The sequence below is a fragment of the Spodoptera frugiperda genome, chromosome 21 (genome assembly GCF_023101765.2).
Source record: "Spodoptera frugiperda isolate SF20-4 chromosome 21, AGI-APGP_CSIRO_Sfru_2.0, whole genome shotgun sequence".
NCBI classification, from domain to species: domain Eukaryota; kingdom Metazoa; phylum Arthropoda; class Insecta; order Lepidoptera; family Noctuidae; genus Spodoptera; species Spodoptera frugiperda.
In genome coordinates, this window is record NC_064232.1 from 1569023 (window position 1) to 1585372 (window position 16350).

The window sequence follows — 16350 nt, forward strand, 5'->3', positions numbered from 1 at the left end:
GTAAAAATCAACCGACGTTAGGTTCTGGTCATTGTGCTCCCGTAGATAAGTTGTCGAAAAGCGCTCAGTGCGGCAGCATATGCCGCAAAAAATTAGAAATTTTACCGATGCAAATACAGCGCGACTAGTATACTTTAGTTATTTTCATAGTATCATGTCATATGATATTCTCCTGTGGAGAAATGCTGCTGACATTCAGTCTGTCTTTGTGCTGCAGAAAAGAGCCATTCGATCAATTTAAAATCTTAGTCCTAACTCTCTTAGGGAACTATTTAAAGAAATTAATATATTGACTGTTCCCTCTCAATACATTTATGAAAATGTAGTGTATGCTCACAAAAACATTAATTTATTACAAAAAGTATTGTGATATACATAATATAAACACTAGAAGTAAAAACAAATGAGTCATACACAAAACGGCATAAAAAATATTAAAAATAAAAAATCGTTATTTTTTGTTCAAAATAGTCTAATTTCTTAGGTAATGTTACAAGTAATAAGATGCAAGTCAAAAACCAGATCGTTATTTAGATTTCAGCAAGTTATTTGACTTTTAATTTTTTATATGTCCACAGGAAAGATTCATTTCCACAGAAGATAAGTTATTTGTCTGATTTGTCATTTATTTGCTTTTTAAATTTGTTATAATTAACAAAAGTTATTCAGCCTAGTACCTATATAAGTACTTTGGAAAATAAAACCAAAAAATCTAACATTTCCTTTGATAGTTAGTTATTATTTATAATTTATCTTAGTTGTAATCTTAGCGCATGCTGTGGTCTCCTATAAGTGAAGAAGTACACCTACAAAGTACCCTATATACTTTAATGTAAAATGTGCATGTAACTGTAACTGTATATATACTTTGATGGAGATCCTAAATAAATAAATAAATTATATTGTGTCAAACCAAGGTTTTTAACTAAAAATATTCGAAATATTGTGATTATTTTTAATTTTAGTCTTTTCTCATAATCTTAATTAATACAACGTCAAACTAATTAAAATATAATTAAACAAATACAAAAATAGGTATTTAAATTACCTAAAATGGGTATATATAAATCATCTAGGGTTGTTTTTATTTTTTTAATTTAGATTTATATTTTATTATTTATTTAGCTATTTTTGCTATTTATTGTATTTCAGAAATATGGGTAACATCAACAGGAATAATTTACTAATGTATATAACTATACACTTAATACTTTACATAATTATCCTTCAAACAACTGACATAAGTTTCAATATTTTAGATCTCTTTTCTATGGAAACAAAATTGTTATATGTTACCCTACCGTGACCAGACGATCCTTTCTGCATTGTAGATTTTGATTACATAACTTAAAATTATATGAAACATAGTTTTGTTCCGAAATTGTGTTGCAGGCACTTAAAATATGTAATTCCTTTAAGTGTGGCGAGATTATTTAATTTTTTTCAATTATAGGCGTCAGATTTACGTAAATAAGAACGAGATTGTGTAGTTGTTTTTCTTCTTCAGTTAAGGATCTAGTTCGGTTTAATCGAGCCATTATACCTAAAACAAACCACACCATGCTAAGCGCCCTACATTTAGAAAAACATAAATCAAGCACTTGTTTTGGGCGTCGATACCAATAATGCAGTATTTAAATCATGCTACACCACTTATCCGTTTGTTTGAACAACATTGTAGCTTTGTTAGCACGAAAACCAGTGAAAATTTTATTTTTTCTGGACGTGCCTCTTTCCTATGGACACTTAAAATCACAGGAAAAATGACCACCAAAGAGAGATTTTAAATTTTGTTTTTAAGGTTAGAAGAGAAACAAAAGACATTTTCAAACTACTCCTCACAAGACATATCGGCAAAATATTTACTAAAATATTAAATAATAACTTTCCAAAATACAACCTGAACAGAAAAGACGCAATGATCTTGGACAAAAAAACTTTATTTTATTTTAAAACTTCGTAAGTTAGAAAATAATCCGTGGTTGTACTTATAACGACTCCAAAAAACGACGGCTATCTGGTTTTGTCAATTAAAAAAATATTCATTTAGCTTTAGTAGCTCATTTTAGCAGTAGGAGTAGGTAGCATTAGTAGACACAAACATTTAGTGGGTTTTTAGGTCCACCAAAATGACCTAAATTCCTATAACACCATGTTTATTGGAAATAAAAAAAAATATCTTCTGCAATTATTTACAACTATCTAGTAAAAAATATAATGTTCATTATATATTAGTTTAATACAACAGTCATTTTTATAAATACATGACAAAATAATTCCCTACATCTATCTAAACACACATACCACGAATCCGAACAGTCCACACGACGAGACTTTTGAAACATTTTATTTTTAGTATAAAAAAATATCATTTCTTAGCTAGAAACATTATGAGTAAATAGAAGAGTGACTATAATTTAGCTAAAAAATAAAAATATTCAAATATGGACATACATTTTCAAGTTATTTTATCTGAAAACCCATATGTGTATGACCCTTGCGTGAGTAAGCCGATAACATAATAATTAATAAACAAGTTTATTAGTTCTAAGCATAATAATATTAATAAGTTATGGAAAAGCGGTGTCTCCAAATACAGGCTGTCTATGCTTAACGGGAGGCTCCAATCACAATCTTTTTTGTACAATCCTTTATGAACTAATAAATATTTTTCATTTTTTCAATTCATTTGTACCAAGTATTGCCATCTAGTATCGTAGATAATCTAACGATGCGAAGACTGCTTACAATCAGACTAACTTCAGACTTTTTTACTACTGATAATAAGTAGGTAGTATAAAAAGTAAATTTTATTTGATGGCAGACCTACAACCTCAATACACATTTCTTCAAAGTTATTGGCACGACAATATGTAAACGTTCGCCATACCTGGTATAGGTAGTAATACTTCAGTAGAAGACACACATTTCTGTCTATAGTTACTGAGAACATATTCTCTAAAATATCTTAATTTAAAGCATATAGATATAAAAGTAAATATACACGGTGTAACAAAAAGGGGGTATACATATCAAGTGCACTTGTTCTAAACAGCATAACAAACGATATGGGAAGGGTTTTTTAAACTCATGTTTTCATAGTTGAAGTTATGAATTTTTCCAATATATACAATAAAGAAACCGAACATCAAAACTAGGCAGATACAGGTACTAAGCGATCAGATTTACTGAAGAATTGTTTCGTAATTAGCGAGTGACCCCTGTAGTGTTGTGATACGTTTGTATGATGATTTAAAATCAAGAACCATGCGACACCAATTTGGTATCAATTTTTTTTAACCTATTTTAAGCTGAAACTTTGTGTACAGATTCTATTCAACCTGTATTCTTCAGTGCTTCTTGATGTATATGAGTATTTTGTTACAGCCGGTATATCGATCATTTTTTTTCAAGTGTGTCTAGGCCTACATAACAGTCGTTTTCCCTACTAACTCCGCTTGTAGCATATGGGACATCATAATCCAAAGCACTTCTGTCCTTATCCTGCCATTTAGCAGCAACAGGTCGTGTATCATAAGCATAAGCGTAGGCACTATCATTTATATCTGCCATAGCATTAACATTCTTGTAATCTTGCTGTTCAGGTCTATTATGCTTTGCATCTACTGCTGCATAAATATCAGGTTTGCCAGTATTTCGTTTCTTTGGTTTACCATCACGTATAAGTTTATCATATGTGTCTTCATTAGGTTTAGCATCTTTAGTAGCCGGGGTACTATTCTTATTAACATTTACTACTTGGTAGGCATCATTGCTCGTTGATTTATTGTAATCATCAATTTCTGTATAGTGATTTTCTGATGGAGCATGACTCTGTCTTAGGTTTGGATATTTGGGTATCTTGTTACTATATGCGTATGAGTAATTCTCTTGTGTAACACCTTCGTCGGTTTTCTCGTAATGATTGTTTTCATCCCACTGCGCCGGAAAAGGTGGTATCGGACTTTCCTTTTGATTTGAAATGTTGTTGTAACGGTTCTGAAATTTTATTTAACTAATTTAATTATAAAGCACTATTTTTATTTTTTAATTTAAAGAGTAAATGAGCAATCTTGTCACCTATACCCTTAGTATAAGTTTCATTGACATTGAACGAAAACGAAACGAGAGCGCGTTCGGCGCTCTGATTGGCCAGCGTAAATATACCAATCAGAACGCCGAAATCTTTCTTGTTTCGTTTTCGTTCAACGTAAAGTAAACTCGTACTAAGAGTATGTATTATTATTAAGTAATGATGTAGTGTGTTTAAGTATTACTAAGTAAGTGATCACCATCACTTACTTTGGTTTTGTTAAATTACATATGTTTGCGGTCTAACATGTGGGAGAGCCATGCTTCGGCACTGCTCGGTCGGTTCTATCGGAGTGATACTAAGGCCTCACAGAAAACTGACGTGAAACGACCGCAACGCAACCAACACCCCATATTTTTTTTTGTCGATAAAATTAGATGTAGTACTCAGCCTTAACGGGTTAGAAGTCCCACCCCTATCACATTATTTTTAATATTTTTCTATACTCAACAATGATACTAGAACCTCCTACGTCAGCAAGTAGCATAGAGTTATAACTTACTTTAAGTAGTTTCGCCGTTTTGAACCTTTTGTACCAGAAAATAAGGATGCATATCAAGAAAGCAACGACAGCCACGCTGACTACTACGTAAAGTAGTATAAATGGCATGGTCGTATCTGTAAATAAAAAAAAAATATCAAAAAAAAAAATTGGATGTAAGTACATAATATTATAATCGATACATATTTATAATGTACACCCACTTTTCACAATTTATGTTGTAAGTCCCATGTAATAGAGGGTGAGCCTATTGACATATACCGGACACAATTCCAGACACCGTGCTACTACGGAGAAATTTTCGAAAAACCGAAAAATGTCCAGCATTACTTCGCCCGACCCGGGAATCGAACCCGAGACCTATGTTAAATTTACGTTTCTCGTGCTTTAACTATTTAATTTTTTTCGAGATAGTACCAATGATAACAAACATATAAGTGTGGGAGAGTCATGCTTCGGCACGAATGGGCCTGAGTGAGGCCTCACAGAAAACTGACGTAAAACAACGCTTGCTTTCTTTCGTTGTGTGAGTGAAATTACCAGAGGCCCAATTTCCCCCCTTCCCAAACCCCGATTCCCTGAGAATCCTCAAATTCCTAACCCCCAAAAGGGCGGTAACGCACTTGTAACGCCTCTGGTGTTTCGGATGTACATGACTGGCGGCGATTGCTTACCATCAGAAGATCCGTCTGCTCGCTTTTCGGTTTTCGTTGAAATATTTAGTTGTATTATGCTTCTATAGACGACTACTTATAGTTTCATTTAAATCATATGAGTGATCTCCATACTGTTTAGATAGACAATATGTTAAAATGTGAACACTCCTGTTGTCCCGTCATTTACTTACGTGGATTAATTTCATCCGCAAAATTCTCCGAGTTTGATATCTCTTTCAGTTGTAATCGTACTTCAGCAAAATTCAATATTTTGTAGTTTTCAGAAGCAATGCATTTGATAATTTTTTTATCATCGTGTTCAGTTAAAGTTTTTGTAAAATTTTCATCTGCATATTTCATCATGCCCGATACTCTATAACCATTTCTAGATGACTCTTCTCCTGTAAAAATAAATTAAAAAAGGCTATACATGCTGCTCGTTGTGGGGAGTACGGAAGTACTAAGAGAGGATAGATTTGTTATCATATTGGCTGATAATATACGCAAAATGAGCTAAATACCCAGTAGTTAAGCCACAAAGTGCATTTTTCTCTTTAAACTCATTTGCAAACTCTTTACAAATACGGCATTACAGCTGCGCCACATGTCTGTAACATTCCTATGTTGCGGACATCCGTGAAGAGTTACATTTTGTTTGATCCACAGAAGAGTTACAAGGAAAACATGTCAAGGAACATGGAGCTGTTCACACAGAATTTAATACTTGATTTATTTAATAATTTATTTTATTAATATTTTTAAAATTCACTGTTTTCATTGAAATAATAATTATAATTATAGGTATAAGTAATCTCCATCAAAATAAATTCGTGGATAGACAAAAACCGATAGGATTGTTATGAAGAAGAATACTCATTTAAACATTGATTATATTATTTTGTTACAACTTACCATTAAAATTCCATTTCAATTTATAGTTTTCTAAGGGTACGATATTCAGAACACACCCCAAGCTTATAGTTTCGTTTACCGAGTATTGGTAGACGGTTGTCCAAACGTCACCGCTGCGGTACTGGTACAGAATATTTGGTCTGGCCAGACCGAACACCCGTACCGTGTGATCTGATATAGAAAAATTCAAATAAGCAAACATTTCAATATTTTTATTTTATGCAGAGGTACGAAGCTTTTCGTGGTCATGACCATGACCGCTCTGCTAAGAGCGTTGACTGAGAAGAACCAAGATGTTCCCTCATCCACCGTCAGAGATATTTGCCAGAGCCTGTGTTTCCTGAAGGGTATATAGTAACCTGAGTGTCCTCAAGGCCCGAATGAATAAATTGCTTATAGGTAGACGTGCTCCATCGTAGGCTGCATTATAGCTTACCATAAGGCGAGATACCCATCAGATATTAAAAAAAAAACGCGACTAGTCAATAGTATACACCCTTACTTTTTATGGGATAAGCCGGCAAACGAGCAGTAGGAATACCTGATGGTAAGCAATCGGTACCGCCCGTGTTCTGTGAGGCCGTGGCATCGGTCCGGTAGAGCCTATTCGTACTGAAACATGGCTCTCCCACACTTACTAATATAATTTACAAACCTGCAACATCAGACTCGAATGTCATCCTAGCATATTCTTCCTTAAATCCACACGAAAGAGTTTTCTTGTTCAGGGTAACAGCAGATGAATTTATAGTACCAACTATTTTGTCATCAATGTCCTTAACTGCAAGTGAAATTTTAATTTATGAAATTAGTTACAAATGTGCAAAATAAGCTTTTAGTTATACGTCCTGATAATCAGGAGAAACGGGTCGATCTAATGAGCCCAAACTCTATATTAGTCTATATGTTTACACACACAGTGTCACGCATTTTATCCGCGAAGGAATAGGCAAAGTTGCACATTACGGCATGCAATGCCGCTATACAATGTACACCTACTTTTCAACATTAGTGTTATAAGTCTCATGAAATAGCGGGTGAGCCTATTGCCATATACTGGGCACAATTCCAGACTCCGTGCTATTACTGAGAAATTTTCGAAATACCGAAAAAAGACCAGCAATTCTTTGCCCGACCCGAGAATCGATAAGGCCTGCTGCCGGATAAGGGGTATCCCCTAATCGCCTTAGTCGCACTTCCGACCACACGACCAACGAGGCAGTCTTCTCTCTTCCAATTCCATCATCAGACCGCGTCGATTGCAGCCTAATACTGCATGCTCATCTCATCTAATACCAACACAATAATTGCACGTGTGTCTAACTCAACCATAGTTTTATGAAACCAATATGCTCCTGACGTGCCACGGTACGTACGTATGTTTCCGTCTTTGATGATGTTATATTAATACTAACCTTTGATTCTATGGTACAAAGTTACTTGGTTAATGTCAAAATAAAACTGTAATGGAATACTTGAATACGGTCGTTTAGCTTCGCAAGTGACGATGATCATTTCTCCGTCTACATATTTGAATATCGGATAGTCAAAATATAAACCATTTCTTCTTACGTAGCGTTCCAACAATCCGTTCACTGTTACTATCAATATATTGTCTTGTTTATCTAGAAATAGAAAAATAAGCATAAATGACGATACCTAAGTACGTGTGTCGCCTGGACAGTCAACCTCGCTACATCCTTGTTGACTGGACATCTACACTACATGAGCTGCTGTTTACATGTGAACATTAGCTCATGACGATACCTAAGTACGTGTGTCGCCTGGACAGTCAACCTCGCTACATCCTTGTTGACTGGACATCTACACTACATGAGCTGCTGTTTACATGTGAACATTATACTCTTGACTCATAGTATGTATTCAGAAAACCACATCGAAATCTATTGCGTACGGTACTTTTAAAGATCTAAGCATACACAGCGACAGACAGCTGAATGAAATATATTGTTCTATACTACGAGTATGATAAAGTGACAGTGATTGATTACCTGGGTTGTAGTGCAATTCTTGTTTATAAAAGTAAGTTCTGTATCGATATTTATTGTTTGTGTGACAAATACAGTCTATATAAAACTTGTCTTGTTTCGAAGTTAGTCTGGTTCGGAACAATATACTCGTTTTACCTCTTGGTGGTATTTCCAATATCTTTTCTCCTGAAAACAAAAGTATTACACCAATTTTTATCTACTGCTCTTAAAGCGCACGCTTTCGTCGATTGCAAGACGAATGCTTGCATCTTGCATAGAAACATTGAATATTGTGTCCACGAAGCGGCAACGTCGCGTTATCATACTCATTCAAATCCGCTTCTCACCATTTGTAGGTTGCATGCATTCGTCATTTAACGCGTCTTGGACAGTAAGCCTTAGTCTATGGTTAAGCTCCATGCTTCATCATCACCTTCGTCATCATATCAGTCACAAGACATCCACTGCTGTACATAGACCTCCCCCAATGACTTCCACATAGGCTGGTTGGAAGCAACCTGCATCCAGTTGCTGCCTGTGACCTTAACTAATTCCATGCTTCGGAAATATTAAAAGTAACATAATTTTATTTTACCGTTTTGGTTAAAATATTCCAACGACACTTTACATTCTTCGTCAATATTGGCGCATACGAGTTCAATATTTTGATGTTCAATGAAGGAAAAGAAGGTCTCGCCATCGTGTTGCACATTTAAACCCGTTTTAGTGAAATTCAGGGAGTCTCCGTTTATTGATACATTTACAGATCCTGAAAATGAATTGCGAAGTTAAGGTGTCGAGCGGTGACTGGACAACCAGCTGCCGCGCAACGTGTAGCGGGTTCGATTCCCGCCCGGAGCAACTCTTTGTGTGATCCACAAATTGCTGTTTCGGGTCTAGGTGACATGTGTATGTGAAATTGTATGTTTATGAAAAAAAGTGTAAAGCATATCAGGATTAAAAATCTTTATTTACAAGCAAGGAATGTCTGGGAAAGAAAGTAAATATATCCTTACGAGCTCCTTTCACATGGACATGAATATAATATTGGACAGCTGTGTGCTCTGCCGACTTATACACTTCCCTTGCACCTCCATGATATTTCTGTAGAATTACGCATGCCCATCTTGTGCTCATGTCAGGAGTTACACTTGTAATCTAAAACAAAACAATGTTACTTATTAAAATATTAAACGTAGGAGGAGAGCCGTGCTGTGGCACGAATGGACCGCCTCGATCGGAGTAATACCACCGCCTGACAGGAAACTGGGGTGTAACAACGTTTATGTTGTGTTTTGTCCTGTGAGTTAGGTTACTGGAAGCCAAATCCCCAATTTCCCAATTTCTAAAGGGCCGCCAATTTACTTGTAACTTCTTCAGTGTTACAAGCGCCCATGGGATGCTTACCGGCAGGTGATTCGTCTGCTGGTTTGCCATGCTATACTATAAAAGTATAACATGAGGCATGAAGAAGTTAAATTTTTAACCATAATATAAAATAATATGTGTAGAATAAAAGAAAGCATTACTGTAAGTATACATAAAACTGAACAAATCAGATACAAGTATCCTACTTATTGCTTTACTGCCTACAATAATATACTTACGTTAATGACACTGTCCTTATCGTAATTTGGAAATTCCTTTTTTATAAACGTGGTTACATGATTTATTTTAAAATCATAACACCTGAAAATTTTAAAAGTGTTTTATTAATCGTCCAGTCAAAAACAGACCCGGACCGCGCGTCTCAAAGAGCCATCACAAGGCTTAGTACAAGTTTTAGTAAGTTTAACGACATCGGAACATATCTAATTGGTTGGTTTCTTTCGTTCTTGTTCTTGTTAGTTGGTATCAAGTTAACGTAAAACAAACTCGTACTAAGCTTTCAGACCACTACAGGCGGGACCGATGTCCAGCCAGTGGTCCGGTTTAAAGCAGGAGTAGGAACGGGTGGTGTTTACTCAGTAACAGCACTCCCTCCCGCCTCACCCAGGGCATCGCACATTACAAACCTTACATAACCAGCGTGGCTGTTTTTAAATATTATTTGTAAACTTTTATTTTGTTCAACGTAGTACGTATTTATGTTGTTTATATCCTTCCCGTATTCTAGCGTTATCACTGGATTCTCTGAAAATACACAAAATTAATTAATGTACTATTCATCTAGGAATTAGCAGCAGTATATTCTTTATCTTCTATGTTTGTTTTCTTGAAAAGTCTCCAGAACCCTGGGCTTGATTTGAAAAATCCTGCGATCATCGGAAAGTTCACTTCGAGAAGTAACGGGGTACGTTGTACCTTGATATTCCTACAGAATCAGGACCTACTTTAGAAAAACCTATTGAATATCACGCGGACAAAACTGCAGCTAGTTGTATAACAGCCCGAACAGTCCACTGCTGGACTACAGACTTCCTCTACTTGAGATAAGTTTGCCATAATCTTGCTCGGTAGATCGGTTGGAGATCCCAGTATAAAAGGTTCAGGTTTATCAGAAAGTACTTAGTCGGCTCTTACGATAGCCGTTGGAAGAGTAGGGGTAGTAATATTTGTATTGTATAATATTACGTTCAAAAGAGCTTACTTAGCTAAGTTCTCAGCCATAGCGTTCAGCCTCAATTGTTTTTCGAAACTTGTTAATAATAAATGGGTTAATATTATCTTCTATAATATAAAAATAAGTCGGGTTTTCCTCCCTGACGCTATAACACCAGAACACACGAACAAATTTCCACGGTTTTGCATTCGTTTGAAATGTCTCGGGCTCCGTGCGGTTTATAGCAATATAAGTATAGGAAAAATTCAAGAGAAAAGCAGGAAAACAGGGTACATCATTGGTGGCGAAACGGAGTTCGCTGGGTTTGCTAGTACTTATTAAAACTTTAAGCGTAACAAATACTTTCCCTGAAAATCGTATCAAATTCGGTTGAGCCGAGGGCCGCCGCCCATTGACACCCGAAACGTCAGAGGCGTTACAAGTGCGTTGACGGCATTTTGATGGTTAGTAATTTAAGGGTTGTTTGGGAATGGGAATTTGGAAGATTGGGAAGGTGGTAATTGAGCCTCCGATAACCTCACTTACACAACGAAACACAACGCAACCGTGGCTTTTTTAACACGCTTTTATTAGCTTGGGTTGTAACTATGTATTTATGTATGTATCTATGTAACGGAATCTTTAAGCTTAATTTTCACCAACTTCCAGCGATTCGATTTCTTTGAAACTTTGCACACGTATCAAGGACCGATGACAATGCTATAATTTGAAAACGGTATCCCGTTATCCTGATTAGGACCGCCAGGATGCGGTTGCGAACTATCCGCCGCCGCCTAAGCGAATGTAATATAGCGCAAGTTTGACACTGACTTTTCGCGTTGGTTGGATATATGCGTGAGGGTGAAACTTTTATAGCGACTACATACATACATAGATGGATAGATGCATACTTACATACATACATGCATGCATACATACACACATACATACATACATATAAATATACATACATACATATTTCCATGCAACAGTGAAGCTTTAAATGAAATGATGAGATTACGAAATAGTTCGTAAAACATTTCAATATCACATGTCCGCAGAAAACTAATTGGTATATCGAACTAAAAAATTAAAAATAAATAATAGTTTAAAAAAACTAAAAAAAACACGCTTTTATATGCAACCGAACTAAAAATTAGAAAATAATTTTTCATTAGAAAGAGTTTGTCACTGTGGGGTGCTTAATATATTAAATGTTATAATTATTCTATTTGCTATCTATGAGGGAAAAGTTATGAAAAAATAGTAAAATGCACCCCACGCTTTTTACTCTGAAGTGACAAACTCTTTGTAATGAAAAATTATTTTCTAATTTTTAGTTCGGTTGCATATAAAAGCGTGTTGTTTAGTTTTTTTAAACTATTATTTATTTATTTTAAATTAATTAAAAAGATTAACATACCTGTAGTATCAAAAGCTTCACATTGTAATATTGATATTACGAAATAAATCAATACTTTCACACAATTATTAATTTTACACCTCATACTGGCATTACGCGTCAACGATTAATGGCGGAATGATATAAATTACTGAAATACAGACACCATAATTAACAAATATGTAAACAGGACAAAATGTTAAAACATTTACATCGGTCTTTCCTGGTAATATTGATATATTAACAATAGTTTTACTTACTTATTAAGACTAGTGGTCGCCTAGTGGTCGAAATTCGACCATATACGATTTAATTTACAATACCACTTAACATACGTTCAAGGATAATTTTTATTTAACTCAAACTCAAACAAACTCTTTTATAACGCATCATGAATAACCAAACCTCCTTCAATGAAAAACCTCTTTTCATATGAGACGTGAGAATATCATCGCAATGTCTGTCAATTTTGACGTTTTGTCAGATACGATCAGATACTATGCATGTGTGTGTAATGTTTTATTTATTGATTTAATGTACTTTATAAGCATTATTATTGAAAAATATTAGCGTTCTGTACTTCTCCTACACATAAACTATAAGTGTACCAAATTTTATGCTCCTACGTCCGCGCAATTTTCGTAAAAAGGAATATAAAGTTTTTGCATCACGTATTAATATATAGATTATTAAAATGCACCAATTACATACGGTGTAAGAAAACAACATGAGTTTACAATTTCTTATTATACAACGTGTAACAAAAAGGGGGTATACATATCAAGTGCACGACTTCTAGATAACATAACAAACGATACGGGAAGGGTTTTTACCCGACTGCGCCAGAAGGAGGGTTATGTTTTTCGAGAGTATGTATGTATGTAAGTATGTATGTATGTTTGTATGTATGTAAGTATGTATGTATGTATGTATAATTGTTTGGCACGCCCTGCAGCCTAAACGACTCGATGGATTTTGGCTTGAGAGGTGTCGTTTGATTCGTATTTACTGTGAGAGTGACACTGGATATATCAAAATGATAAAAATATAAAATGGCGGATTTTTGGCGCCAAATTCGAGTATTGCTCACTCTCTAGCCTGAACGACTCGATGGATTTCCGCTTGATAGGGGTTCGTTTAATTCGTATTTACTGTGAGAGTGACACTAGATATATCAAAATATAATAAATAATAAAACTAAAAGAAAATAAAATAAAAAAAGTAATTTAAAAACTAAAAAACCCGACTGCGTTTCTTTATAACATGAAAATGAAAAAACCCTAAAACAAGAATACAAGAAAAATTTAAGCAGTCGGGACCCATTCTAGAAAGCCAGCCGTGTGTGCCCTCACTAAGTCTTCATAATATTTAGAATGGGTCCCGACTGCTTAAATTTTTCTTGTATTCTTGTTTTAGGGTTTTTTCATTTTCATGTTATAAAGAAACGCAGTCGGGTTTTTTAGTTTTTTAAATTACTTTTTTTATTTAAGCTCATGTTTTGATGGTACCAAGTTATGATTTTTTCAAATCGCGCCGCCGCGTGATTCAAAATTAGGTAGACAGGTACTAGGCGACCAGATTTATAGAAGAAATGTTTCGTAATATTAGCGAGTGACCTCTGTAGTGTTGTGACACGTTTGTATGATTTAAAATCAAGAACCATGCGATACCAAGTATTTGGTACTATTTTTTTTAAACGTATTTTAAGCTGAAACTTCGTGTAGAGATTCTATTCAACCTGTATTCATCAGCCCTTCTTGATGTATATGGGTATTTTGTTACACGTTGTATATTATATTTATTATAACTTTCGTGAGACATACCACAAGTTAATTTTTACCCGACTGCGCCAGAAGGAGGGTTATGTTTTTCGAGTGTATGTATGTATGTATGTAGGTATGTATGTATGTATGTATGTATGTATGTATGTATGTATGTATGTATGTATGTATAATTGTTTGGCACGCTCTGCAGCCTAAACGGCTTGATGGATTTTGGCTTGAGAGGTGTCGTTGGATTCGTATTTACTGTGAGAGTGACACTGGATATATCAAAATAATAAAAAAAACAAAATGGCGGATTTTTGGCGCCAAATTCGAATATTGCTCACTCTCTAGCCTGAACGGCTTGATGGATTTTGGCTTGAGAGGTGTCATTAGATTGGTATTTACTGTGAGAGTAACACTAGATATATCAAAATAATAAAAAAACAAAATGGCGGATTTTTGGCGCCAAATTCGAATATTGCTCACTCTCTAGCCTGAACGGCTCGATGGATTTCAGCTTGATAGGGGTCGTTTGATTCGTATTTACTGTGAGAGTGACACTAGATATATTAAAATATAAAAATAATAAAACTAAAAGAAAATAAAATAAAAAAGGTAATTTAAAAAACTAAAAAACCCGACTGCGTTTCTTTATAATATGAAAATGAAAAAACCCTAAAACAAGAAAATCATCGTAAAATTGAAGCAGTCGGGACCCATTCTAGAAAGCCAGCCATATGTGCCCTCACTAAGTCTTCATATTTAGAATGGGTCCCGACTGCTTCAATTTTACGATGATTTTCTTGTTTTAGGGTTTTTTCATTTTCATATTATAAAGAAACGCAGTCGGGTTTTTTAGTTTTTTAAATTACCTTTTTTTATGTTACCGGCTTACTCACGTAACTGTTTGACGAGGAACTCGACTAGTTTCAAGCCATGTTAGAGGCTAATATTCATGAGCAGCATTCCGCGACACACGCTCTGTCTAATTAACATATTATATTTATTTAAAATTCTCTAAAATTTCATTTTTTAAATACTACTGTATAAAATATATGAAAGTAGGAGCCGACCGGTAGCGGGAGTATGGTCCAAGCTACCGGTGGTTAGGGCTCCAGAGACAGAAACCTCCTCACAATACGTGCCGTTTCGAGGAGTACTGCCTTCTGCATCAGGCCCTTGATCCATCTGCCCAAAGCCAGCTTCCTAAGGTGGTGGTCGAGGCTGTTGGGTATTAACCCATTGGCCGACACGGCTATCGGCACAATGATAGCCGAATCCACATTCCACATGTCGACAACCACAAGAGCCAAGTCAAGATATTTTATTTTTTCGTAAAAGCAGTAGCCCACCAATAACGGGAGAAATCCAAGCTACCGGCGGTCAGGGCTCAAGAGAGAGGAATTTCTGGACAATACGCGCCGTGTCCAGAAGTACTGCCTTCTGCATCACTGCATCAGGCTCTTGATCCAACCGTCTAACGTTAGCCTACTCAGGTGTTGGTCGAGGCTTTTGGCTATGAAGCCATTGGCAGAATTAATTAATTTCTAATTATCATTATCATTTTCAAGTGTGGCTCAGTGATTTATTTAGAAACTAGCGACCTGCCCCAGTTTCGCATTGGTGCAATGGTGATACATTACGCATGCATTATACATATAAACCTTCCTCTTGAATCACTGTATCTACTAAAATAACCGCATCAAAATCCGTTGCATAGTTTTAAAGATTTAAGCATACAAAGGAAAATAGGGACAGAGAAAACGACTTTGTTTTATACTATGTAGTGGAGACTGTCCTGATTCTACCAATTCTCATGGTTCCAATATTGATATCAAAGCATTATTCATATACTAGGAATAATTTGATTTATCCTTATGCTCAATACTCATTTAATGTAGCTATATTACAATATATTTCCCAAAAACATTGGGTGATCGAAAACTCTTTTCTCGTAGGGATAGGCAATTAGGCATGCTTGACACGTATGCATCATTTCGACCGGAGTGATACAACGGTCTTACAGAAAACTGGCGTGAAATAACACTTGCGTTGTGTTTTATATTGTTAATGATGTTAGAAAAAGCCCAATCCTTTCCGCTGTCTCACTATGTAATTTAACTACTAAAATAGTTAATCACGAGATAGTACAAATGATAACAAACATATAAGTGTGGGAGAGTCATGCTTCGGCACGAATGGGCCTGAGTGAGGCTTCACAGAAAACTGACGTAAAACAAAGCTGGCGTTGTGTTTCGTTGTGTGAGTGAGGTTACCAGAGGCCCAATTACCCCCCTTCCCAATCTTCCCAATCCCCTATTCCCGAACATAAATTTCCAATCCACTATTGGAAGGTGGGACCAGGATTTGCATCCTCCTTTCTCTGTGATAATTTCCCGACAGTCGCACTTGCAACCACTCGACCAATGAGACAGTAAAATATGACAAGACGAATTTTTTTAACCCCCGACGCAAAAAGAGGGGTG

The 16350-nt window shown here is 35.5% G+C and overlaps 1 protein-coding gene and 1 long non-coding RNA gene across 2 annotated transcripts in view; one reads left to right on the forward strand and one right to left on the reverse strand.

Moving 5' to 3' along the window:
* Positions 1 to 14737, forward strand: part of LOC126912046 (uncharacterized) — an 83128-nt gene extending 68391 nt beyond the window's left edge. Inside the window, exon 3 of the long non-coding RNA XR_007706663.1 lies at positions 14480 to 14737. This is a non-coding gene — a long non-coding RNA (uncharacterized LOC126912046). The remainder of the gene's footprint in view (positions 1 to 14479) is intronic.
* On the reverse strand, positions 1920 to 12282 carry LOC118280312 (uncharacterized). The gene is made up of 12 exons (XM_050702172.1): positions 12120 to 12282; positions 10170 to 10287; positions 9762 to 9843; positions 9171 to 9312; positions 8750 to 8923; positions 8176 to 8340; positions 7579 to 7788; positions 6819 to 6944; positions 6164 to 6334; positions 5443 to 5652; positions 4596 to 4711; positions 1920 to 3999 (listed from the first exon to the last, which is right to left on the reverse strand). The coding sequence occupies exons 1-12, from the start codon at positions 12202 to 12204 to the stop codon at positions 3400 to 3402; spliced, it is 2199 nt and encodes a 732-aa protein (XP_050558129.1). The 5' UTR covers positions 12205 to 12282; the 3' UTR covers positions 1920 to 3399.
* Positions 14738 to 16350: the final 1613 nt, after the last annotated feature.

What these genes read in the sequence shown, in the direction of transcription:
- LOC118280312 (XM_050702172.1), bottom strand. Translation starts at nt 12,204, where the DNA reads ATGAGGTGTAAAATTAATAATTGTGTGAAAGTATTGATTTATTTCGTA. An exon ending in TGAAGCTTTTGATACTACAG is followed by an intron (nt 10,288 to 12,119) that starts GTATGTTAATCT and finishes GTGTATTTTCAG; the next exon opens with AGAATCCAGTGATAACGCTA. An exon ending in AAACGGCGAAACTACTTAAA is followed by an intron (nt 4,000 to 4,595) that starts GTAAGTTATAAC and finishes ATAAAATTTCAG; the next exon opens with AACCGTTACAACAACATTTC.